At 39.2% G+C, this 17,957-nt stretch overlaps 1 protein-coding gene across 2 annotated transcripts in view; it reads left to right on the forward strand.

Moving 5' to 3' along the window:
* Positions 1 to 337: 337 nt before the first annotated feature.
* The window catches only part of LOC146623204 (dynein axonemal heavy chain 11), a 38,992-nt gene continuing 21,372 nt past the window's right edge, over positions 338 to 17,957 (forward strand). The window contains exons 1-44 of one of the 2 annotated variants that reach the window (XM_085365801.1): positions 338 to 553; positions 932 to 1,075; positions 1,188 to 1,381; positions 1,466 to 1,655; positions 1,754 to 1,853; positions 1,992 to 2,203; positions 2,354 to 2,575; positions 2,657 to 2,824; positions 2,956 to 3,072; positions 3,160 to 3,297; positions 3,395 to 3,510; positions 3,616 to 3,811; positions 6,230 to 6,334; positions 6,461 to 6,856; positions 7,449 to 7,781; positions 8,248 to 8,502; positions 8,613 to 8,782; positions 8,862 to 9,084; positions 9,212 to 9,328; positions 9,409 to 9,495; positions 9,582 to 9,740; positions 9,965 to 10,048; positions 10,177 to 10,335; positions 10,435 to 10,557; positions 10,877 to 10,999; positions 11,507 to 11,731; positions 11,816 to 11,907; positions 11,987 to 12,113; positions 12,675 to 12,827; positions 12,922 to 13,155; positions 13,767 to 13,898; positions 14,581 to 14,741; positions 14,951 to 15,107; positions 15,227 to 15,372; positions 15,458 to 15,574; positions 15,665 to 15,803; positions 15,994 to 16,086; positions 16,170 to 16,364; positions 16,441 to 16,518; positions 16,618 to 16,750; positions 16,847 to 16,974; positions 17,233 to 17,381; positions 17,482 to 17,632; positions 17,733 to 17,864. In XM_085365801.1, coding sequence (XP_085221927.1) covers positions 338 to 553; positions 932 to 1,075; positions 1,188 to 1,381; positions 1,466 to 1,655; positions 1,754 to 1,853; positions 1,992 to 2,203; positions 2,354 to 2,575; positions 2,657 to 2,824; positions 2,956 to 3,072; positions 3,160 to 3,297; positions 3,395 to 3,510; positions 3,616 to 3,811; positions 6,230 to 6,334; positions 6,461 to 6,856; positions 7,449 to 7,781; positions 8,248 to 8,502; positions 8,613 to 8,782; positions 8,862 to 9,084; positions 9,212 to 9,328; positions 9,409 to 9,495; positions 9,582 to 9,740; positions 9,965 to 10,048; positions 10,177 to 10,335; positions 10,435 to 10,557; positions 10,877 to 10,999; positions 11,507 to 11,731; positions 11,816 to 11,907; positions 11,987 to 12,113; positions 12,675 to 12,827; positions 12,922 to 13,155; positions 13,767 to 13,898; positions 14,581 to 14,741; positions 14,951 to 15,107; positions 15,227 to 15,372; positions 15,458 to 15,574; positions 15,665 to 15,803; positions 15,994 to 16,086; positions 16,170 to 16,364; positions 16,441 to 16,518; positions 16,618 to 16,750; positions 16,847 to 16,974; positions 17,233 to 17,381; positions 17,482 to 17,632; positions 17,733 to 17,864 — 7,089 coding nt within the window. Of the gene's footprint in view, positions 554 to 931; positions 1,076 to 1,187; positions 1,382 to 1,465; positions 1,656 to 1,753; positions 1,854 to 1,991; positions 2,204 to 2,353; positions 2,576 to 2,656; positions 2,825 to 2,955; positions 3,073 to 3,159; positions 3,298 to 3,394; positions 3,511 to 3,615; positions 3,812 to 6,229; positions 6,335 to 6,460; positions 6,857 to 7,448; positions 7,782 to 8,247; positions 8,503 to 8,612; positions 8,783 to 8,861; positions 9,085 to 9,211; positions 9,329 to 9,408; positions 9,496 to 9,581; positions 9,741 to 9,964; positions 10,049 to 10,176; positions 10,336 to 10,434; positions 10,558 to 10,876; positions 11,000 to 11,506; positions 11,732 to 11,815; positions 11,908 to 11,986; positions 12,114 to 12,674; positions 12,828 to 12,921; positions 13,156 to 13,766; positions 13,899 to 14,580; positions 14,742 to 14,950; positions 15,108 to 15,226; positions 15,373 to 15,457; positions 15,575 to 15,664; positions 15,804 to 15,993; positions 16,087 to 16,169; positions 16,365 to 16,440; positions 16,519 to 16,617; positions 16,751 to 16,846; positions 16,975 to 17,232; positions 17,382 to 17,481; positions 17,633 to 17,732; positions 17,865 to 17,957 lie in introns of those variants that run through there. The other variant, XM_085365802.1, reaches the window with a different exon arrangement.

Below are 17,957 nucleotides of genomic sequence, written 5' to 3' on the forward strand. Positions count from 1 at the left end.
TGTGGAATACAAATCACAGATAGTCTGGAATTATATCGACATTATAGGGCCTTTTCAGTAATCATTACACTTCCAGTCATTTTAAACAAGCTAAAATAGGGTCCTGTCTTTACTGAAGCTAGCCGGCTGACACTTACGTATCCGGCAGTGATTGAAGGTCGTTGCTAAGCAACGGAACGCTGAACCGCCCTACTATGCAGCGCTCTTAGAAAAGCACATAAAGCGAAGTTAACACTATCCATGAGCGAATCTAATGGATAATGTATAACTGCTGCAAGTAAGTTGATTTTTTCGAACGTAGTGCGGCGCTAAAGCATGCCATCTTGGCAGAGTAGTCATGGACGAGGAAAAAAATAGTCCGTCTTTTCTTGAGGACCACAGAGTTAAGTTTGTCGAGGAAAAAGTTTGCGGGCTACTGCGGGTGCACAGCCAGACATGGCAAAGAAATGCTGTCAGCGAAGAGTTTCAAGGACCTCTGAAGAACTTCTTTGAAAAGCAGTCGCTTATATTTTTCTCTTCCTCTAAAAAGGGCTGTCTGGTTGCTTCTAATGAGGTATGTCTGTTACAGATGTTGCAGAGTCTTCTGCGTGTGTTCTTACAGCAGACATTTTGACATGTCATAGCAGGAAACTCGCAGATATAATCATGGCAATTTTCACTTAGGGAAGATTCTTCTTTTTATGTATGTTGGTTTGCTGTTACTGGGGCACTTCATCATTAAAATGATTGATTTCACCTGCAATTTTCCTACTACACAGGTAAAATGTCTGCTTTGAAAATGCAGTGCCAAAGCGCATTCTGTATAATACTGTCTTAGAGTATTTATTATGGACTCATCAACTAGCAAAGATCTTTTAAAATGAAACAAATAAATCGTTTCATCATGACATATTTAAAAGTCTTGCAAAATCTCACATTATTTCAAACGCAGGTTCCACCAGATGCGAAAAATGAACAAATCTATATTCTCAAGAAGAGAGTTGTTCCAGTCACCTCTGAAAACTGCAGGGAACTGCTGCTCTTTGGCCTTTTGACTCCACCAGTTCTCCTGCAGCTGTCATGTGCAGTTAAGCAGGTGACTGTGCCACCCATTTTCATACACATAAGCCATAAAGAAGCTTTTCTTTCCATTTCTAACCTGCCTGTGTGGGTTCTGGGTGAATTGGTTATGTTTTTGTCTTCGCAAGATATGTGTTCCACTGCTGTCCGACAACAAAAACCATCAGACTTGGCCACTTCTGATATCTGAAGACATCCTTCGACATGTGGAAATCATGTGCAGTCAGACCTCAGTTGTGCAGGGACGGGTTATGGGGAAAACTGTCCTCCCTATTCCAATAGCAGCTGACTGGATGGAAAAGCCACACGGCATCTTTGAAAAGTAAGAAAACAACCAAGCATACAGTGTAATCTTTGACACTATATATTTTAAGTAAAGCACTCACCTTCTATTTTCCTCCTTCAGGCATGAAAACTATGACAGGGCAGTAGCCCATACCATAGAGACCCAGGTCATCAACTGGACAAATCTGATCCAGAAAATTTTAAAGGAGGATTCATCAGACAAACTAATAACAGGCTGTAATCCAGGGCCCAGTGCAGAACTGAAGTTTTGGGCATCCAGGAAGAACAACATAGAGAGCATTTATCATCAGGTATACTTCCTAACCACATTGGTATTCACCAAAACACGTTTTAATATCTTTTCATCTCCTTCTACGTCACTATTTGCTAAAGTTGTATCTTGCTGTAGCTTCAGAGTCCAGTTATTCAAATGATGGTGAAGATGTTAGAGACGATGGATAGCAGCTATCATCCAGCAATCAAGATGCTAATTGGAAAAGTGTGTGATGGTAAGATTACCGTGTCACTTTTTTAAAGACAATGGGTAGTGTCTGCCTTGAACAGCATAATATCACCTCCATCTCTGTTATACAGTTAGAGGTTAACATATGATTATGATATATATTTTTTGTCCTCAAAAAATAAAGCTCTGCGAGAAGCCGAGGACATTGACCTCCATCTACAGCCACTACATGCACAGCTGTCTCATTTGGAAAACGGAGAGCTTCAACTCATGCAAACATACATGCCGGCACTTTTTCACACGCTTTACCTCATTTGGACCAACTGCCAGTCTTACCAAAGACCAGCACGCATCGTGGTATTACTGCAGGAACTCTGTAATCTGCTCATTGAACAGGTATAAGTTCTCATTTGAAACACCTGTATTTATAGATGTACATAGGGGGGGTCCAGAGAAAGAGCTAGCTACTACCGACAGCTGACGTTACTCTGACTGTTAGCTGCTAGCATGAACAAATTCACAGATACAAAAACTTATTCCCTGTAGGCTTCTACATACCTCTCTGCAGATCTGCTTCTCAGAGAGGATCCAGAGGAAAGTCTACAAATGGTAACGAGAGTCATAAAGGTTTGTAGGTGTTTCAAAGACAGTTACCAGACCCAGAGGGAAAGACTTGCCAGCCAAGTGAAACATGCACCCTGGGATTTTCCAGCTGCTTTGATTTTCTCACGTTTCAACCAGTTCTTTAATCGTATGAAACAGCTTGAGGTGAGATAATATTTTTGCTTTATTGGTTGTCATAGTAATGTTGTGCGTGATTTTGTTTCCTGATCATTTTTTTCCTGATAGGAATTCTTTGAAATCATGCTACACTATAAGAGAATGGAAAAGTTGCAGTTTGGTGGAACTAAAGGGAAACTCTACAGTGAGCATGCTGCTAAGATGCACAAAGATTTCAGTGACCTCTGCCAAGCACTGATCCACAGTAAAAACTGCCTGCTTGACTTGAACTCTCAGGTGATACTATTAATAAAGATTTTTTGGGATTTATAATAATAATCATAAGGATTATTTAATATTATTATAATACACATGGATGCACTAGTGTTCATCATTAAATACTGTTGAACTGTTGTTTCTCTCATTAGGGTTTTGAAAGTGAGTATAAGAATTTCAAGATTAAGATTGCGGACATTGAATGCCGCCTTGCTCGCTTTCTGTGTTTGGCTTTCAAGGATTGTTCAGGCCTCGAGTCAGCAATGAAAGTAAGTAAGACTGCATGCTAGTGTGGTAATGCATTATTTACCAAGTGAATGGTGAACAACAAAGACTCAGAGTGTTTCGGCCCGTAGATGCTAACTATTGCTGGACCCTTCCTGGAGAAAAGACAGATTAGACAGATATTTGGTCCCAACTTCCTTCTGCTACAGCAACATTTCAGAGAAGAGCTGGAGACGTGTAAACATCTATTGAAATTACAGCTTAATCAGGTACTCCAAGCTAAAACTGGATACTAGCAGTATGCATTCACTGCACAATAGATATTGTTAATTAGATTTTTTTTCTATAATCTCACTGTGTTTACAGATGGAAACTAGTCTGGTGAAGAACATGGCACACACATCTGGAGCTTTCAAGTGGGCAAAAATGCTCAGAGAACGCATTCAAAGACCGTGGGAAAAATTCAGATTGCTTTTTGGCAAGTCAGTAAAAACAAAAATTAGAATATGTTCTAAGCATAAGTTACACTTCTTGTCTTTATTGATTATATTATTGAACAGAAAGAGATTTATTTTTCATATTTCCAGGCCTGCAGAAGGAGTAGACATGGTTACCGAGTACAGCATGTACACAGAGATCTTGAATCTACTAGACCAGTTTGAGAAGGACATTTACTCTGACTGGTGCTGTGGCTTAGAACAGACGTGCCTGATTAACCTGAACCAGCCACTTATCTCCAGAAATACCTCTTCTGGCCTGATTTCGGTCAACTTTAATCCAAAGGTAACCAATTTCATGGAAATATGAAAGTGTACACCTTTCAATGCTCAACTTACTCTTTGACTGAGAGCATGCAGTGGCCCACTGCTAAGGCACCCTCAAGATCCCTAAAAACTTCTCAAAGAATACAATTCAAATGATCCAAGAATCATTATTTCTTACCTCAAACTTTTAATCATACTGCTGACACAGTTTGCAAAGTACAAAAATAGTAGCAGTGTTGCAGTGGAAGGAGCACATTTCCATATTTAGTTATTTTATTCCTTAATTTTTTTTCTGTAAATTGATACAAAGTTTTCCCTGATAGGTGCCAACACCATCACAACAAACATTGTTGCCCTGGCAACCTGGTGTTGATAGTACCAATAATTCTGCACCAGAATTAATAGTACTTCTTCTCGTAATCATCTGCGGTGTCATCCAGAATGTCCTGGTAGAGTGTTTTGCCATAATTCTTCTTGTAGTCTTCCTTGATCCTCTTCATGTCAATTTCAGATCGTGATCAGATCGGGCGATCGTGGCTCAAAGCTGTGTAAAGCGCTTTGGGGTCCCTAGGGGGGACTAGTAAAAGCGCTATACAAATACAGGCCATTTACCATTTACCCATTACCTACTCACAGCATATCAATGTTTATGCTTTCGCATACCTGCTTTATCAGTAGCAGAGTATTACTTATACATAATCAAGGACAGGAATATAGATTTTTTTTTTTTTGTTCAAGTTAGACATGACCAGGCTTTTGTAGATATAGAAGCCTCACTCTTCTGGACGTGGAGGTGGGTGTGCTATTAGACAACCCACTCACCACTTTAATCACACTCTAGATTTTGTTCTAACATGTGGCATAGAAACTGAACATTTAAGTAAGCACAAGTGTTTTCTGAAAGCCCTCTCTTGTCTGATCATTTTCTAATAACGTACATTTACAATAATTGATTACACAGCAGTGAGGAATAGATTTCAACACAGATATCTTTCTGAAAGTGCTGTAAATAGGTTTAATTATATAATTCACTGACTTTTACTCCTGAATGTCACTCCGACAGAGGTCTTGTTAATAATTTTATTTCTTCAATATGTGTGGCTCTGTATGCTGTAGCTCCTGTGAAAAAGGAATATAATTCTCAAATGCATTAATGCACCTTGTAAGCTGGAGAGGAAATGGTGTATCACAAATTTAGAAGATCATCATTTAGCCTAAAAGTTGTTTGCTGCTTTGTAAAAAAAAAAAAAAAGCCCTCTGTAGAGCTGGAACATCTTAATATTCATCATTGATTGAAGAAAATAAAGAATAACCCTATATTTCTCCTCAGCACTGTAGTCTGGCTGACAAAAAGTCAGAGCTCTGTTAACATTAACTAGTAATGATTCCTTGAATTTGTTCACAAATAAAAATTTAAACCTTACTCAAAATCATCTCACAGATGTAACATTATCTACATTTATTTAGTATCTTTTACTCCAATTGATCTTTCTGAGTTAACTTCAGTAATTACTTCCTCCAAACCATCAACGTGTCTTTTAGACCTCATTCCTACAAGACTGCTCAAAGAATTCTTACCATGATGTTATGCTTCAATCTTAAATATGATCAACCTATCTATAATAATTGGCTATGTACCACAGGCCTTCAAGCTGGCAGTAGTTCAACCGTTACTTAAAAAGCCATCTCTTGACCCAGCTGTGTTAGTTAATCAGAATCATATCTATCTAATACACTCCAGTTTGTCCATGTAAATGGAGTGCCCTCTTCACTAAGGTTAATTATGGAGTTCTGTAGGCTTACATGTATTTAAAAGTAAAATGGGAGGGAGAGCCTTCAATTTTCAGGCATCTCTTCTGTGGAATCACTGTCGCCAGAGCACTTGCTCATAGGGGGTCATATGACTGTTGGGTTTCTCTCTGTTGTATTATTGTTGGGTCAACCTTACAATATACAACTTCTTGAGACGAGTCTTGTTGCTATTTGGCGCTGTGTAAATAAAATTGATTTGAACTGAACTGACAAGGCTTTTAGTGCTGCTGCCCCTCTGCAGTACCTTATTTCTGGATGTTTTCAGCTAAAATGCCACTTACTGATGCCTTTGACTTTTGTGTGTAAAATAAATGAATCCGAATTTTTATTATTATTACAAGCTATTACTAGTTATTACCTGCATTACTGGCAGTTTCTGCCAGGCCTGGGGTGCATTTTAAATAATACTTTATGTATTTAGTGGTCAAACAAAATTTTGTTGTGAATGTCAATTTTGATGACCCTTAAGCTGCATGTGTGATGATGTTCATGCAAGGTTTTCTTCAGATCAGTCCATTCATTAAGGAGGAGAAAAGGCATATATACATAAAAATGCTACAGTAATTATAGTATTACATTTAAATTAATTCAATTAAATTAATCAGTAATTTCTTTTACTTCTCAGCTGACTGAGGCCTTAAAGGATGTGAAGTATTTTCAGACTGTGAGTGAGATCACCATACCTCCAGATGCACTGGCTCTTTTTGAGAAGCGTGAAATGTTCACAAAGGTTTGAAAAATCATTTTAGAACTGGGCCACACAAGGTCACCCATCAAAGTTAAACAGCAGTTTTGTTTTATTTTTTATTTTTTATTGGCCCTAAATGCATCATTTGCTCACATTTGTATTTTTCAGTATGTGAACGGTTTGCAGCTGTTAGTACAGTGGTACAACGAGCTTAAGCAGACAGTGTTAGAGGTGGAACTCCCTCTCATCAGAGCTGAGCTGGAGTCAGTAGACCTGCAGCTGTCGAGAGCAGAGACCAGCTTGACGTGGCAGGACGAGGACTGCTGGAGCTTCATCAACAACACCAAACACCTTGTACAAGACCTTGTCTGTCGAGTTAATAGAGTGAGGGAAAACTGTGATGCCATTCAGTGTGTGATGAAGAGATGGAGCAAACAGGCCATGTTTTGCAGAAAGGACAACAAAAAAGGTTCACTCATACAACTGGACGAGAGAGGAGACTCTTTCAGGAAGAAGTACAGCTCCATGAAGAATGATGGAGACTATATACATGGGCTGGTGCAGGTGTGTGTGGCTGGATCTGTGAAGAGTAACTGAGCCATTATAGATTTTCTGTGAATAGCTAAGTAAGCACTGAAACATGTATGTTTCTGTTGGTATGGTTAAAAACAGCATTCACCTTGATTAGATTAAAGCACATTATTGGTTCTGTTCACTGACAGTTTAAAACCTTGTTTAGTTACTTTTTGTTCATTTTATTTAAACCTTGAATTTATGTGCAGCTTAATTAAACATCACATTAGTTTCATTATGAAGATGACTTGCATATGATACCATAGATTCAAATCTAAGTTCTTTGGTGTATGTCCTGTATTGTTTAACATTAATTTTTATGCAACATGGAGCTGCTAATGCTCTTAGCTTAAAAACTTTTAATTATAATCACAATCATCTTTTTACTCTGACATTCTGGAAGTATTTTTCTTGATATAAATAGTATTAACATATTTAAGCACTTAAGAAGCCAATAAAATAAAATTACTCCAGTTGTTGTGGAATAGATAAATCCCCCCAAGCAGAGCTTCAAAAATCACGTGAAATAGAAATTATTACAAGCAGAAGCTAAATATTATTCTAATACTCTACTTCTACTCAGGAGAACATGGTTCTTTTCCATGCTGATCCGGATTCAGAAGAGTGGCAGTGCTACCTTGAATATTTGGATGACATGGTTGTTGAAGGGCTCTTCAGCTACATCAGTCGCTCTCTTCATTTCCTCGTGGAAAACATGGAGGCAGGCCTGAACCAGACTCCACTGTTTGAGGCGAAGCTAATCCTCAATGGCTCAAAGATGACTTTCTGTCCCTCAATGGAGAAAGATGCAGGAGATAGCCTCTATGAACTGATAGAGGGGCTGGTTGCAGATGTATTCAAGACTTCAGTGAATATCAGGAGAGTGGCTGCTCATCTTAGCATGGAGACCTATCAGGTACGCTTCTTTTATGTTTGAATTAGCACAGGCTTCTTATACACTTGACAAAAACTAGGAGATGTCTTCTCTGCTTTTACTGCAAAAGTCACACTTTTAGAATTGCACAATTTGAATGACTTGCTAGTTATTATTTGTCATTGTACTTTTATATGTGCTAAAATGTTCCCAGATTACATCGTAAATATGTTCCTACTAGAGCGAAGAGTACAGCCTCCCTGTCAAAAGGAGAATAGTGGTAGACTGTGTTGCTGTGTTATAAGTGAAGTACTGTTACATCCAGGGTGTTATCAGTCGCAGTCTAATTTCACAATGTCATATTTGCACATTGCTAAATTTAAAATATGTGAAAAATGGAAACATGTATTTCCTTGGTGTACTAAACTTGCCAAACTCATTGCTGTGTTTTCTTCTACAAATGGTAGCTATTCCTGATGTTTTGTTTGATGTAATATAACTCTTACAGGATGTAATGGATGGCATGCTAGACTTGCTGGACCTGAGACAGGAAATAATGGAGCGAGTGGAGAACGTCCAGAAGAAAGCAATAAATTACCAGACAAAGTTTGATTGTTATACTCATCTGTGGCAAGATGACAGGGCAGAGTTTCTCAGGCAGTTTCTCCTGTATGGACGTGCACTCACATCAGAGGAGATGGAAGCCTGTACAGGAGATGCACTCCCTGACAATCCTCCTACAATCAATAACTTCAAAGAACAAGTAAAAAATGTTTAAACTCTGGGCTAAATTCTTGCAATTCACGGGAGTTTGAGTTTTATTTTTGTTTTTTATTTTTAATTTCAATGCCTGTTGTGGTTTTAATTTTATAGATCGATTATTATGAGGATCTGCATGATGAAATTTCCCACTTTGAAGACTTCAGAGTTTTTGATGGTTGGTTTCGGGTGGACATCAAGCACTTTAAAGTCAGCCTTCTTAACACACTAAAAAGGTGGAGCTGGCTCTTCAAAGAGCATCTCTTGAACAATGTCACCCACAGGTAAATTTTATTGGCATAGATTTTAAGTTCTGGCAAATTTGTAGGATCAGTTGTTCTTACTCTAACTTTTCCCACTCAGTCTTGATGAGCTGCAGAAGTTTATCCAAGCTACTGTTGAAGGGCTAAGACAACCTATAGCTAAAGATGACAACCATGGCTTTGTGGAAGTGATGAGTCACCTGTTAGCTGTAAAGGACAGACAGAATGCCACAGACAAGATGTTTGAGCCTCTTAGAGAAACAGTGATCCTCCTGGAACAATATGGTGTGACCATACCAGACCATATCTACTGGCAAATGGAGGTAGGAAAAGAGTGAGCCAACTACAGCAATGTAATCATAAACAGTAATTTATCCACAAAGAATCAGATTACTATATTCATTATGTGTACTTTCGTGCTCCGAGTGATAACTGTAGTTTTGTCAACAGGAACTTCCAGAGAAATGGAGTGGGGCTAAAAAACTGGCCCTAAGAGTAAGGCACGAGGTGGCACCCATGAAGAATACAGAAGTGATGGTTTTACGAAGACAGTGCATGGATTTTGAGGTGATCATATGAGAAAACTAAAATTGTACAGTGTAGAAACTATTGTAACATACGTTAAGCAACATGAACATTTTTTTCAGGTGAAACAAACCCAGTTCAGAGACATGTTCAGAGCAATGGCACCCTTCAGTTACAAGGCAGTAAATCCTTACAGTAGTCTTGAGAAAGTAGGTTTTTAATCATTGCTTGACTATCGGATTAAAACAGCATTTTATTTGACCTTTTTGGATGACAACTGCCATTTGTTTTCTAGTCAGAAAAAGCAATCCGGGATATGGAGAGAGAAGTAGCAGAGCTGCAAGAGTCTGCCAGTCTACTTGATGTTTCCATTTCTGACTACAGAGACATCAAGCTCTGCAGGCGAGAGATTACGATTCTCAAAGAACTGTGGGACATTGTTGTATATGTGCAAGTAGGTTGATTTATCAGTGATTTTTAAATGTCATTTTTTTCATGGGGAAATTGAAAAAACAAAAAAACAACTCTAGGTCTCATCACCCTACCACAATACCCCAATACATAAATGACTTGACCTGGCTGTCCTCTTTGAGACTTTGAATACCCTGTAGCCTCTAAATGTCCCTATTAAATAGCCTTAACCCACTGACCCTTCTCCATGTGTCTTTATCTATACAGAGCAGTGTGGAAAACTGGACAATGACCAAATGGAGGCAGATAAACGTGGACCAGATGGATGCAGAATTGAGGAGGCTTGCCAAGGTAAGGTCACCAACAGTGCTACATCACACCAGCTCATCTCTCCTGCTGTCTTGCTGTCACGCGCCATTGCTGTTTGTAACAGATGCCCCTAATAACTAATTATGTTTACCTACCTTCTGTTTGTGTAGGACATACAAAAGCTTGACAAAGAAGCTCGCTTGTGGGATGTGTATTCTGGATTAGACCTTTATGTAAAGAACTTGTTGACGTCACTGCAGGCTGTGAGTCAACTGCAGAACCCGGCAATACGAGAGCGTCACTGGGTCCAGCTAATTAGAACAACACAGGTGCATAAATTCATAAAGCAGAGGCCTTTTTGTAGGAGATCTCGTTGTATATTTTGCTTTGCTTAATAAACATGTTACACTTTTTTACTATTTTTATAGATGGATTTCACTGTGACAGATAGTACCACTTTGGAGGACCTGTTGGTTTTACAGCTCCATTTGTTTGAAGATGAAGTCCGCAACATAGTGGAAAAGGCAGTCAAAGAGATGGCAATAGAGAAGGTTTTTCTTCAGCTATGAACACAAACATGTTGGACATATTTTCAATTCAGTTCAGTTCAGTTCATTTTTATTTCAAACATGTGCCTTCACAATCATTACAAAATATCATTCCATTCTTTTGTTTGAAAAGGAGTATGCAGAAGTATACACTTATTAGTCCCTACCCCCCTTGGAAGTTATTAGAAACAGAATTTCACATTAAAGAGATGTGCTAAACAAATAAATAAGACATGCAGCTGTACTAATAGCACTTTTTGTGAAGTTAGTTTATTGGTAAACTTCTATTTGCTATCAACACTATTCACTGTTTATATTTCAGGTTGTAACAGAAATAAGTCAGACGTGGATGTCAATGGAGTTTTCATATGAAGAGCATTACCAGACCTCTGTGCCACTGCTTAAATGTGATGAACAACTCATTGAAACTCTTGAGGATCATCAGGTAGATGTCTTAAGTTACTGTAAGTTATTTTACAAAAGAACAAGAGCTTGTTCTCAAGATCAGCTGTCTGTGAGAATCTCTGATAGTTAAGTGCTGAATAGAGATGAGATCACAGACGTGCCTTCCCCATTTGAGTGTCTAATAGCATGGCTGAGAGCAGAAAGGTCCCTATTGAGTCCCAAGATTTATAGCTTCTGGACAACACAGGGCATTGTTGCACCGTGGCGATCTTTGAACATGTACACCAGATGCGTTGAGGGGGTTACAGCCAGCAATTAGAACTCCTGACACTTTAGTGCCTCCATCTTTGTTTAAATATTTAAATTTGACTTGGCTTGGCATGCTGATGAGGTAGAAGATGTTTACAAATGCAGCTGATACGTGTAATGGTGTCCAATTCTGAAAATATGTTTTTTCTTTAGGATAGGTTTGATTCTATCTGCTGCACTTTAATTTTACATTAGAGCACATTCTTTATGCTTATTCTTCTTTTCCCTTATTCTCAAGGTTCAGCTCCAGAGTGTCTTTCAGAATAAGCACACAGATCACTTCCTGCACCAGGTAGTGGAACTACAAAAACAGTTGACGGTGGCTGACTCTGTGTTCATGGTCTGGATGGAGGTCCAAAGGACATGGGCCTACCTTGAAAGCATTTTCAAAGGCTGTGATGACATTTGCCAGCAACTGCCTGCAGATACACACAGATTCAAAGCAATAGATGCAGAATTTCAGGTCTGCATGTATACACAGTTTGTGTAGAGCTGCAAATTATGTTCTTGTCACCATTTGTAACAATGGGAATGTTTGTTCTTTCAGGAGCTAATGTTGGGCAGTGCCATCATTAAAAATGTAATTGAGGCCACTAACAAACCTCATCTACTGGAGAAGTTAGAGGATCTACAAAAAAGGTTCATGCTGTTTTCATCAAACTTGTGTTATACGCTTGAAGGTTTCCTGCCTACTGATCCTATTCAATCTTTCCGACAGGCTGGCATTATGTGAAAAAGCTCTTACTGAATACCTGGAAACAAAAAGACTCGCATTTCCACGATTCTACTTTATTTCATCCGCAGACTTGTTGGACATCCTCTCTAAAGGAAGTCGTCCCAGAGAAGTAAATTCAGTAAACTTTCCCTTCTTTGGGGCAGCTGTGGCTCAGGATATAGAGCAGGTCATTCAATTATCAGAAGGCAGCGTTGGCGTTATGGACAGGTCCCTGGGGTGTAGGCCTGTCCAATAGGGACTTTCAAAACGCTTGAGTGCACTGTGCATTTATAGTACTTATGCATGCATATGCATTTGGTCTAAGATAGGTTGTTTATTTTTGAGTTTGTTGTGCAGGGATTTTTTTAACAAAATTAGTTGTTTGCCCATCAAGTCAGAAGGTCTGTGCTTTGGTCTCCAGATCCTCACATGTTCAGGTTTCTGTGGGGAGGATACTGTACCCCAAATTGCTCCTGATGCATCCATCAGAGTGTGTGCATGACAGAAAAAAACTTGAAGGGTGAATGTGTGTCTAAATGGGCAAATGTAGCTTGTAGTAAAAAGTGTTTGAGCACCCATTTAGAGTTGAAACATGCAAATCCTTTTATTTTATTTTAGTGTCTAGCCTGCGTAATAATTGCTGTGCTTAATGTGTCCATCATGCGCAAATACGACTGACTGTCTTTTGTAGGTGACCGTCCATCTCTCAAAGATTTTTGACAACTTGACCGATCTTGAGTTCAGCAAAAACGAGCAGCTGAGTAATCCTAAAGTTGCTGTGGGCATGTATAGCAAAGAGAGGGAATTTGTGCCATTCCAGACTGAATGTTTGTGTCGCGGGCCGGTAAGATCATATTCATCATCAGCGAATGTAAATTATCGATCACACATCACAAAGTAGCTGAATCGTTTGTTTAAAAAAAAATACTTCCCGTTAGGTTGAGGCATGGCTCAGTCGTCTCGAAGAGTCTATGAAGGAATGTGTCAAGGGTCACCTATCCGAGGCTGTGTCCGTGTACGAGGACAGACCCAGAGAGCAGTGGATTCTCGATTTCCCTGCCCAAGTTGCTCTCGCTGGATCACAGATCTGGTGGACTAATGATATGGAACTTGTGTTCAAAAGACTGGAAGAAGGATTTGAGTCGGCGCTAAAAGACTACAATAAAAAACAGGTATGGGAGCTAAACTGACATTTTAAGGCTTTAGTTTTAAATAGTGGCAAAATAGTTTTGCCATTAAAAGGTGTTTGTCATATATTAATGTTTTTTAAGGTTAATGTGATATTTTCAAAGAAAAGAAAGTTTCGATTTGATGTCATGCTCTCGACATGCTGTGTTCAATGATCTGTATTATACATAGTGTCTGCATATACTGTGCATATGATCTGACCTGACTTGGGCTTCAGGAGCCTCACCGTCGACTCTGATCAGAGTTGTTTTATCACTCTTGTCACTTTCATCGGTACCATTAAAGGTTAACATGTCCTTGGCTGCTGTTTGAATAATCTCCCTCTCCCCCATCAACCCACGGCATTGCATTGATTGGATCTGCTGTCACACAGGAACAGGAACAAATGATTTCCAATTATCTTTTAGTAAAAACAAGAACACTAGACTGCTTTTGATCATATGTAAAGTAGACATTCGTGTAATGCTGGTAAATGACCTGCAAGTGACAGGAAAAAAAGAAATGTTAATATCAGTTTGAGGGAAATGATCTCCTGTGTGAATTTGTGTTACTCTCTTCTCCTCTTTGCTTTGAAGTTGTTGTTTCCCACCTATAGGTTTCTCAACTCAACATGCTGATTGGCATGCTACTTGGAGAGCTGAGCTCAGGAGACAGGCAAAAGATCATGACTGTATGCACCATTGATGTCCATGCCAGAGACATTGTTGCCAGCCTCATTGCTAAAAAGGTTAAAACAAATGAATAACTTCTTGCATGCCATCTCATTTTAGTCTGATTGAGCTAACTTTGGTATTATGGCAAGCTTTACTCTTACTGTATGTGTGCAGAACAAATTAGAATAGAATAGAATAGAATTCAACTTTATTGTCATTGCACATGCACAGGTACAGGGCAACGAAATGCAGTTTGCATCCATCCAGAAGTGCTTTAGTGATATAGATATATTACAATATATATTAGCAATAATATAGATATGTGAGTATATTACAGAAATGGGTCTATTATGGTATGTTATAATGTACACGGTATGAAGTATGTTGTGAATATTCTATAACTATAAGTATGTACAGGCTGTAGTGAGTACAAGCTATGTACAGGATATGAACAGGATATAAATATGAAAAACTATACAGAATATGAAATAAATAACTTTACAGAATCTGGGATATACAGCTATACAGAAATGGGAACTATGCAAGTTGTAAACAGTTGTAGGATTAAAAATTATCGAATGTACAAATTACTTTTTTTATTAATTTAAAACAGCTTGAGTTGGAATTTGACTAACTGATATCGTAACGTGGCACACTCAAAGGTATAATTCTTTTAAAGAAAATAGTCATAGCATCTCAGTATTTGTGTGGCATTTTTCATTGATGACATTTGATATGAGCCATGTGTGTTTACAGGTCACCACCTCACAGGCCTTCCCATGGCTTTCCCAGCTTCGACATTACTGGAGTGAGCAGCTTCGCCACTGCTACATCAACATCTGTGATGCTCAGTTCATTTACTCTTATGAGTATCTTGGAAATACACCACGTCTGGTCATCACTCCTCTGACAGACCGGTGACTCTTATTGTTTTTCCTTTGGCTGCTCTCTTAAGTGAGATTATCTGCCTCCATCTCACCCTCTTCTGTCACTTAGACCATCTGCATGTCCTCCCTCTCTGACTCTTCTCTGTGTTCTCTACTTATGCTTATCTGCTTTTACTCTTTGCAGACAATACACAACATTAATTGTGTAAAAAAAATTATGTTCACCTTTCACATTGTAGGTGTTACATCACCTTGACTCAGTCACTCCACCTGAACATGAGTGGGGCCCCGTCAGGCCCTGCTGGAACAGGGAAGACTGAGACCACAAAGGATCTTGGCAGAGCCATGGGTGTCATGGTATACGTCTTCAATTGTTCTGAACAGATGGACTACAAGGTGCGAAATTCCCTACATCAGAGTTATTGCCATTGGTCAGTTTATGTTTTCATTTAGAGGTTTCAGTAAAGAAATATATTTTAATGCAAAATTTCTGTGATGCTTATTTTTATGTTTAGTCCATTGGAAATATTTACAAGGGTCTGGCACAGACTGGAGCATGGGGCTGCTTTGATGAATTCAATCGTATCCCCGTGGATGTTCTGTCGGTTGTAGCGGTGCAGGTTAAAACCATTCAGGACGCCATTCGATCTAAAAAGGAAAGGTGGGTAATTGAAGAAGAATACATGAAGTTTACATCATGTTAATTTTACTTAAAAAATAAGTTAACAGTGTGTGCCACCTCACAGGTTCCTGTTCCTCGACAAGAACATTGCTTTAAAACACTCGGTTGGGATTTTCATAACTATGAATCCTGGCTATGCAGGGAGGACGGAGCTACCTGAGAACCTCAAGTCTCTTTTCAGGTGGGAATGATGCACCCACCTTTTTAAATATATATAAAATGTCATTTTTCAGCAGAGAGTTCACCGTGTGCTTTGTCTGTCCTCCTGTAGGCCCTGTGCCATGGTGGTGCCAGACACTGAACTCATTTGTGAGATCATGCTCGTGGCAGAAGGCTTCCGTGATGCTAAGCTTTTAGCCAAGAAGTTCATCACTCTGTACACTCTCTGCAAGGAACTGCTCTCCAAGCAGGTATGAGTAAGACACTTAGTAGCTCTGTAACATTTCACATTGTTGAATTAGAACAGAGGGCACCAGTAATAAATCTTTCTAGATTTGCCTCAGGAGCACAGCAAAGCACTAGGAGTTTGTTTGGATTTATGGTTAGTGTAAACGTGGGAATGCACATTTTCATTTTCTTTTGTTATTTTTTGTTTATCAGGACCACTATGATTGGGGTTTGCGTGCTGTCAAGTCTGTTCTGGTTCTGGCAGGGGCATTGAGAAGAAGAGACAAAACAAGAGTAGAGGATCAGGTGAACTGATATGTGCATTTTATGTCATATTTTATCTAATATCTCACGCTGATATTTGATCTCATACTCATTTTAATACCAAGGTGTTGATGCGTGCACTGCGGGACTTCAACATGTCTAAAATTGTGACAGAGGATGTGCCTATCTTCATGGGACTGCTGGGAGACCTGTTCCCAGACATGGAAGTAGAACGAGAAAGAGACCTAGAATTTGAAAAGGCCATTCGAAAGACTACACTTAATCTTCGGCTGCAGCCAGAGGAGACATTTATCCTCAAGGTTTGAGATGAATCTGTTCATACCTACTCTAAAAAGGATTAAAGAACCCTCTTTTAAGCACCTTTATTTTTGTTAGGTGGTGCAGCTGGAGGAGCTCATGGCTGTACGTCACTCTGTCTTTGTTGTTGGAAATGCAGGGACTGGAAAAAGTCAGGTTAGATTTTTTTTCTGTGTCACTTGCTGTCTAAATAAATGTTCAGCTGAATTTGTAACATAAATATGAATGGTAAAGTGCTGGTATTTTTATTAACAGATATTGAGAGTTCTCCATAAAACTTATGTAAACCTGAAAAGGAAGCCTGTATGGAATGACCTCAACCCAAAAGCAATAGACAGAAATGAGCTATTTGGCTTCATCCATCCTGCAACTCGAGAATGGAAAGATGGTAAAAAAAAAATGCATTAAAAACAAGATAGCAAAACCTCAACAAAAAGACCAAATCTCACTCTTGTTCTATGCACCCCAAATTCCTGTTTGCTAGGTTTGCTTTCATCACTGATGCGAGAGCAGGCAAACATCTCCCACAGTGGACCTAAGTGGATTGTGTTGGATGGAGACATTGATCCGATGTGGATTGAATCACTCAACACAGTGATGGATGATAACAAGGTACCTCCCTCCTTTTCACTCATACACTATTGTAGACACATAGCAACCAAGGTGGTATAGATAGAAAAAGATGTTTCTCTCCCCTTCCTTCAGCAATCAGCTCCTGAAGTGTGAGTACTTGGAGGTTCTTTTCCACAGCAATGAATCATGTCATACTTGATGAGATATGGGGGTGTTTTCTTATCATTTGGGTAGAGTCTTGTCCATCATATTGGCCATTCAGATGTTGTAGTATTAATGTTTCACAATGTCTCTCAGGTACTGACTCTAGCCAGTAATGAACGTGTGGCGCTTACTTCATCTATGAGACTGATTTTTGAAATCAGTCACCTAAGAATGGCGACTCCTGCCACTGTGTCCAGAGCAGGTATCCTCTATGTTAACCAGCAGGACCTGGGCTGGAACCCGTGAGTTACACAGACTTCAAATTAATCACATAGTATCTAATATCGGATACCTTTTCTGTGGTAATTTTGTGTAATCTTCTGGATTTGGGTTGCTGCTCAGGTACGTTGCCAGCTGGATTGACCAAAGAGAACGGCAGACTGAAAGAACCCATCTCACCATACTGTTTGAGAAATACGTTCCACGTTGTCTAGAACAGATGAAAAACACTTTCAAGACAATCACTTCCATTCCAGAGATCTCTATGGTGCAGGTGCATATGACACAGAAACATGCGCAATGCATTTATTTCTTCCCTTGTATACCTCTACTGGCAGAAAACTGAAATATAATATGCCTTTCTTTTCATTCAGACACTCTGCACTTTGCTCGACTGCCTTCTGACACCAGAAAATGTTCCTTCTGAATCCCCTCGTGAAATCTATGAGACCTATTTCACCTTTGCCTGCATCTGGGCATTCGGTGGGGCCTTGTATCAAGATCAGGTATTCATATAGTTTAATTTAGGTCAATTTTACATCATGCTGTGTACATTATAGCAGCTGTAAAGATAAGCTTTGACATGACAGTGAAATACT

This window comes from Diplotaxodon limnothrissa, linkage group LG11, assembly GCF_057381915.1.
Source record: "Diplotaxodon limnothrissa isolate DT_005_m linkage group LG11, D_limnothrissa_male_GT1.1, whole genome shotgun sequence".
NCBI classification, from domain to species: Eukaryota; Metazoa; Chordata; class Actinopteri; order Cichliformes; family Cichlidae; genus Diplotaxodon; species Diplotaxodon limnothrissa.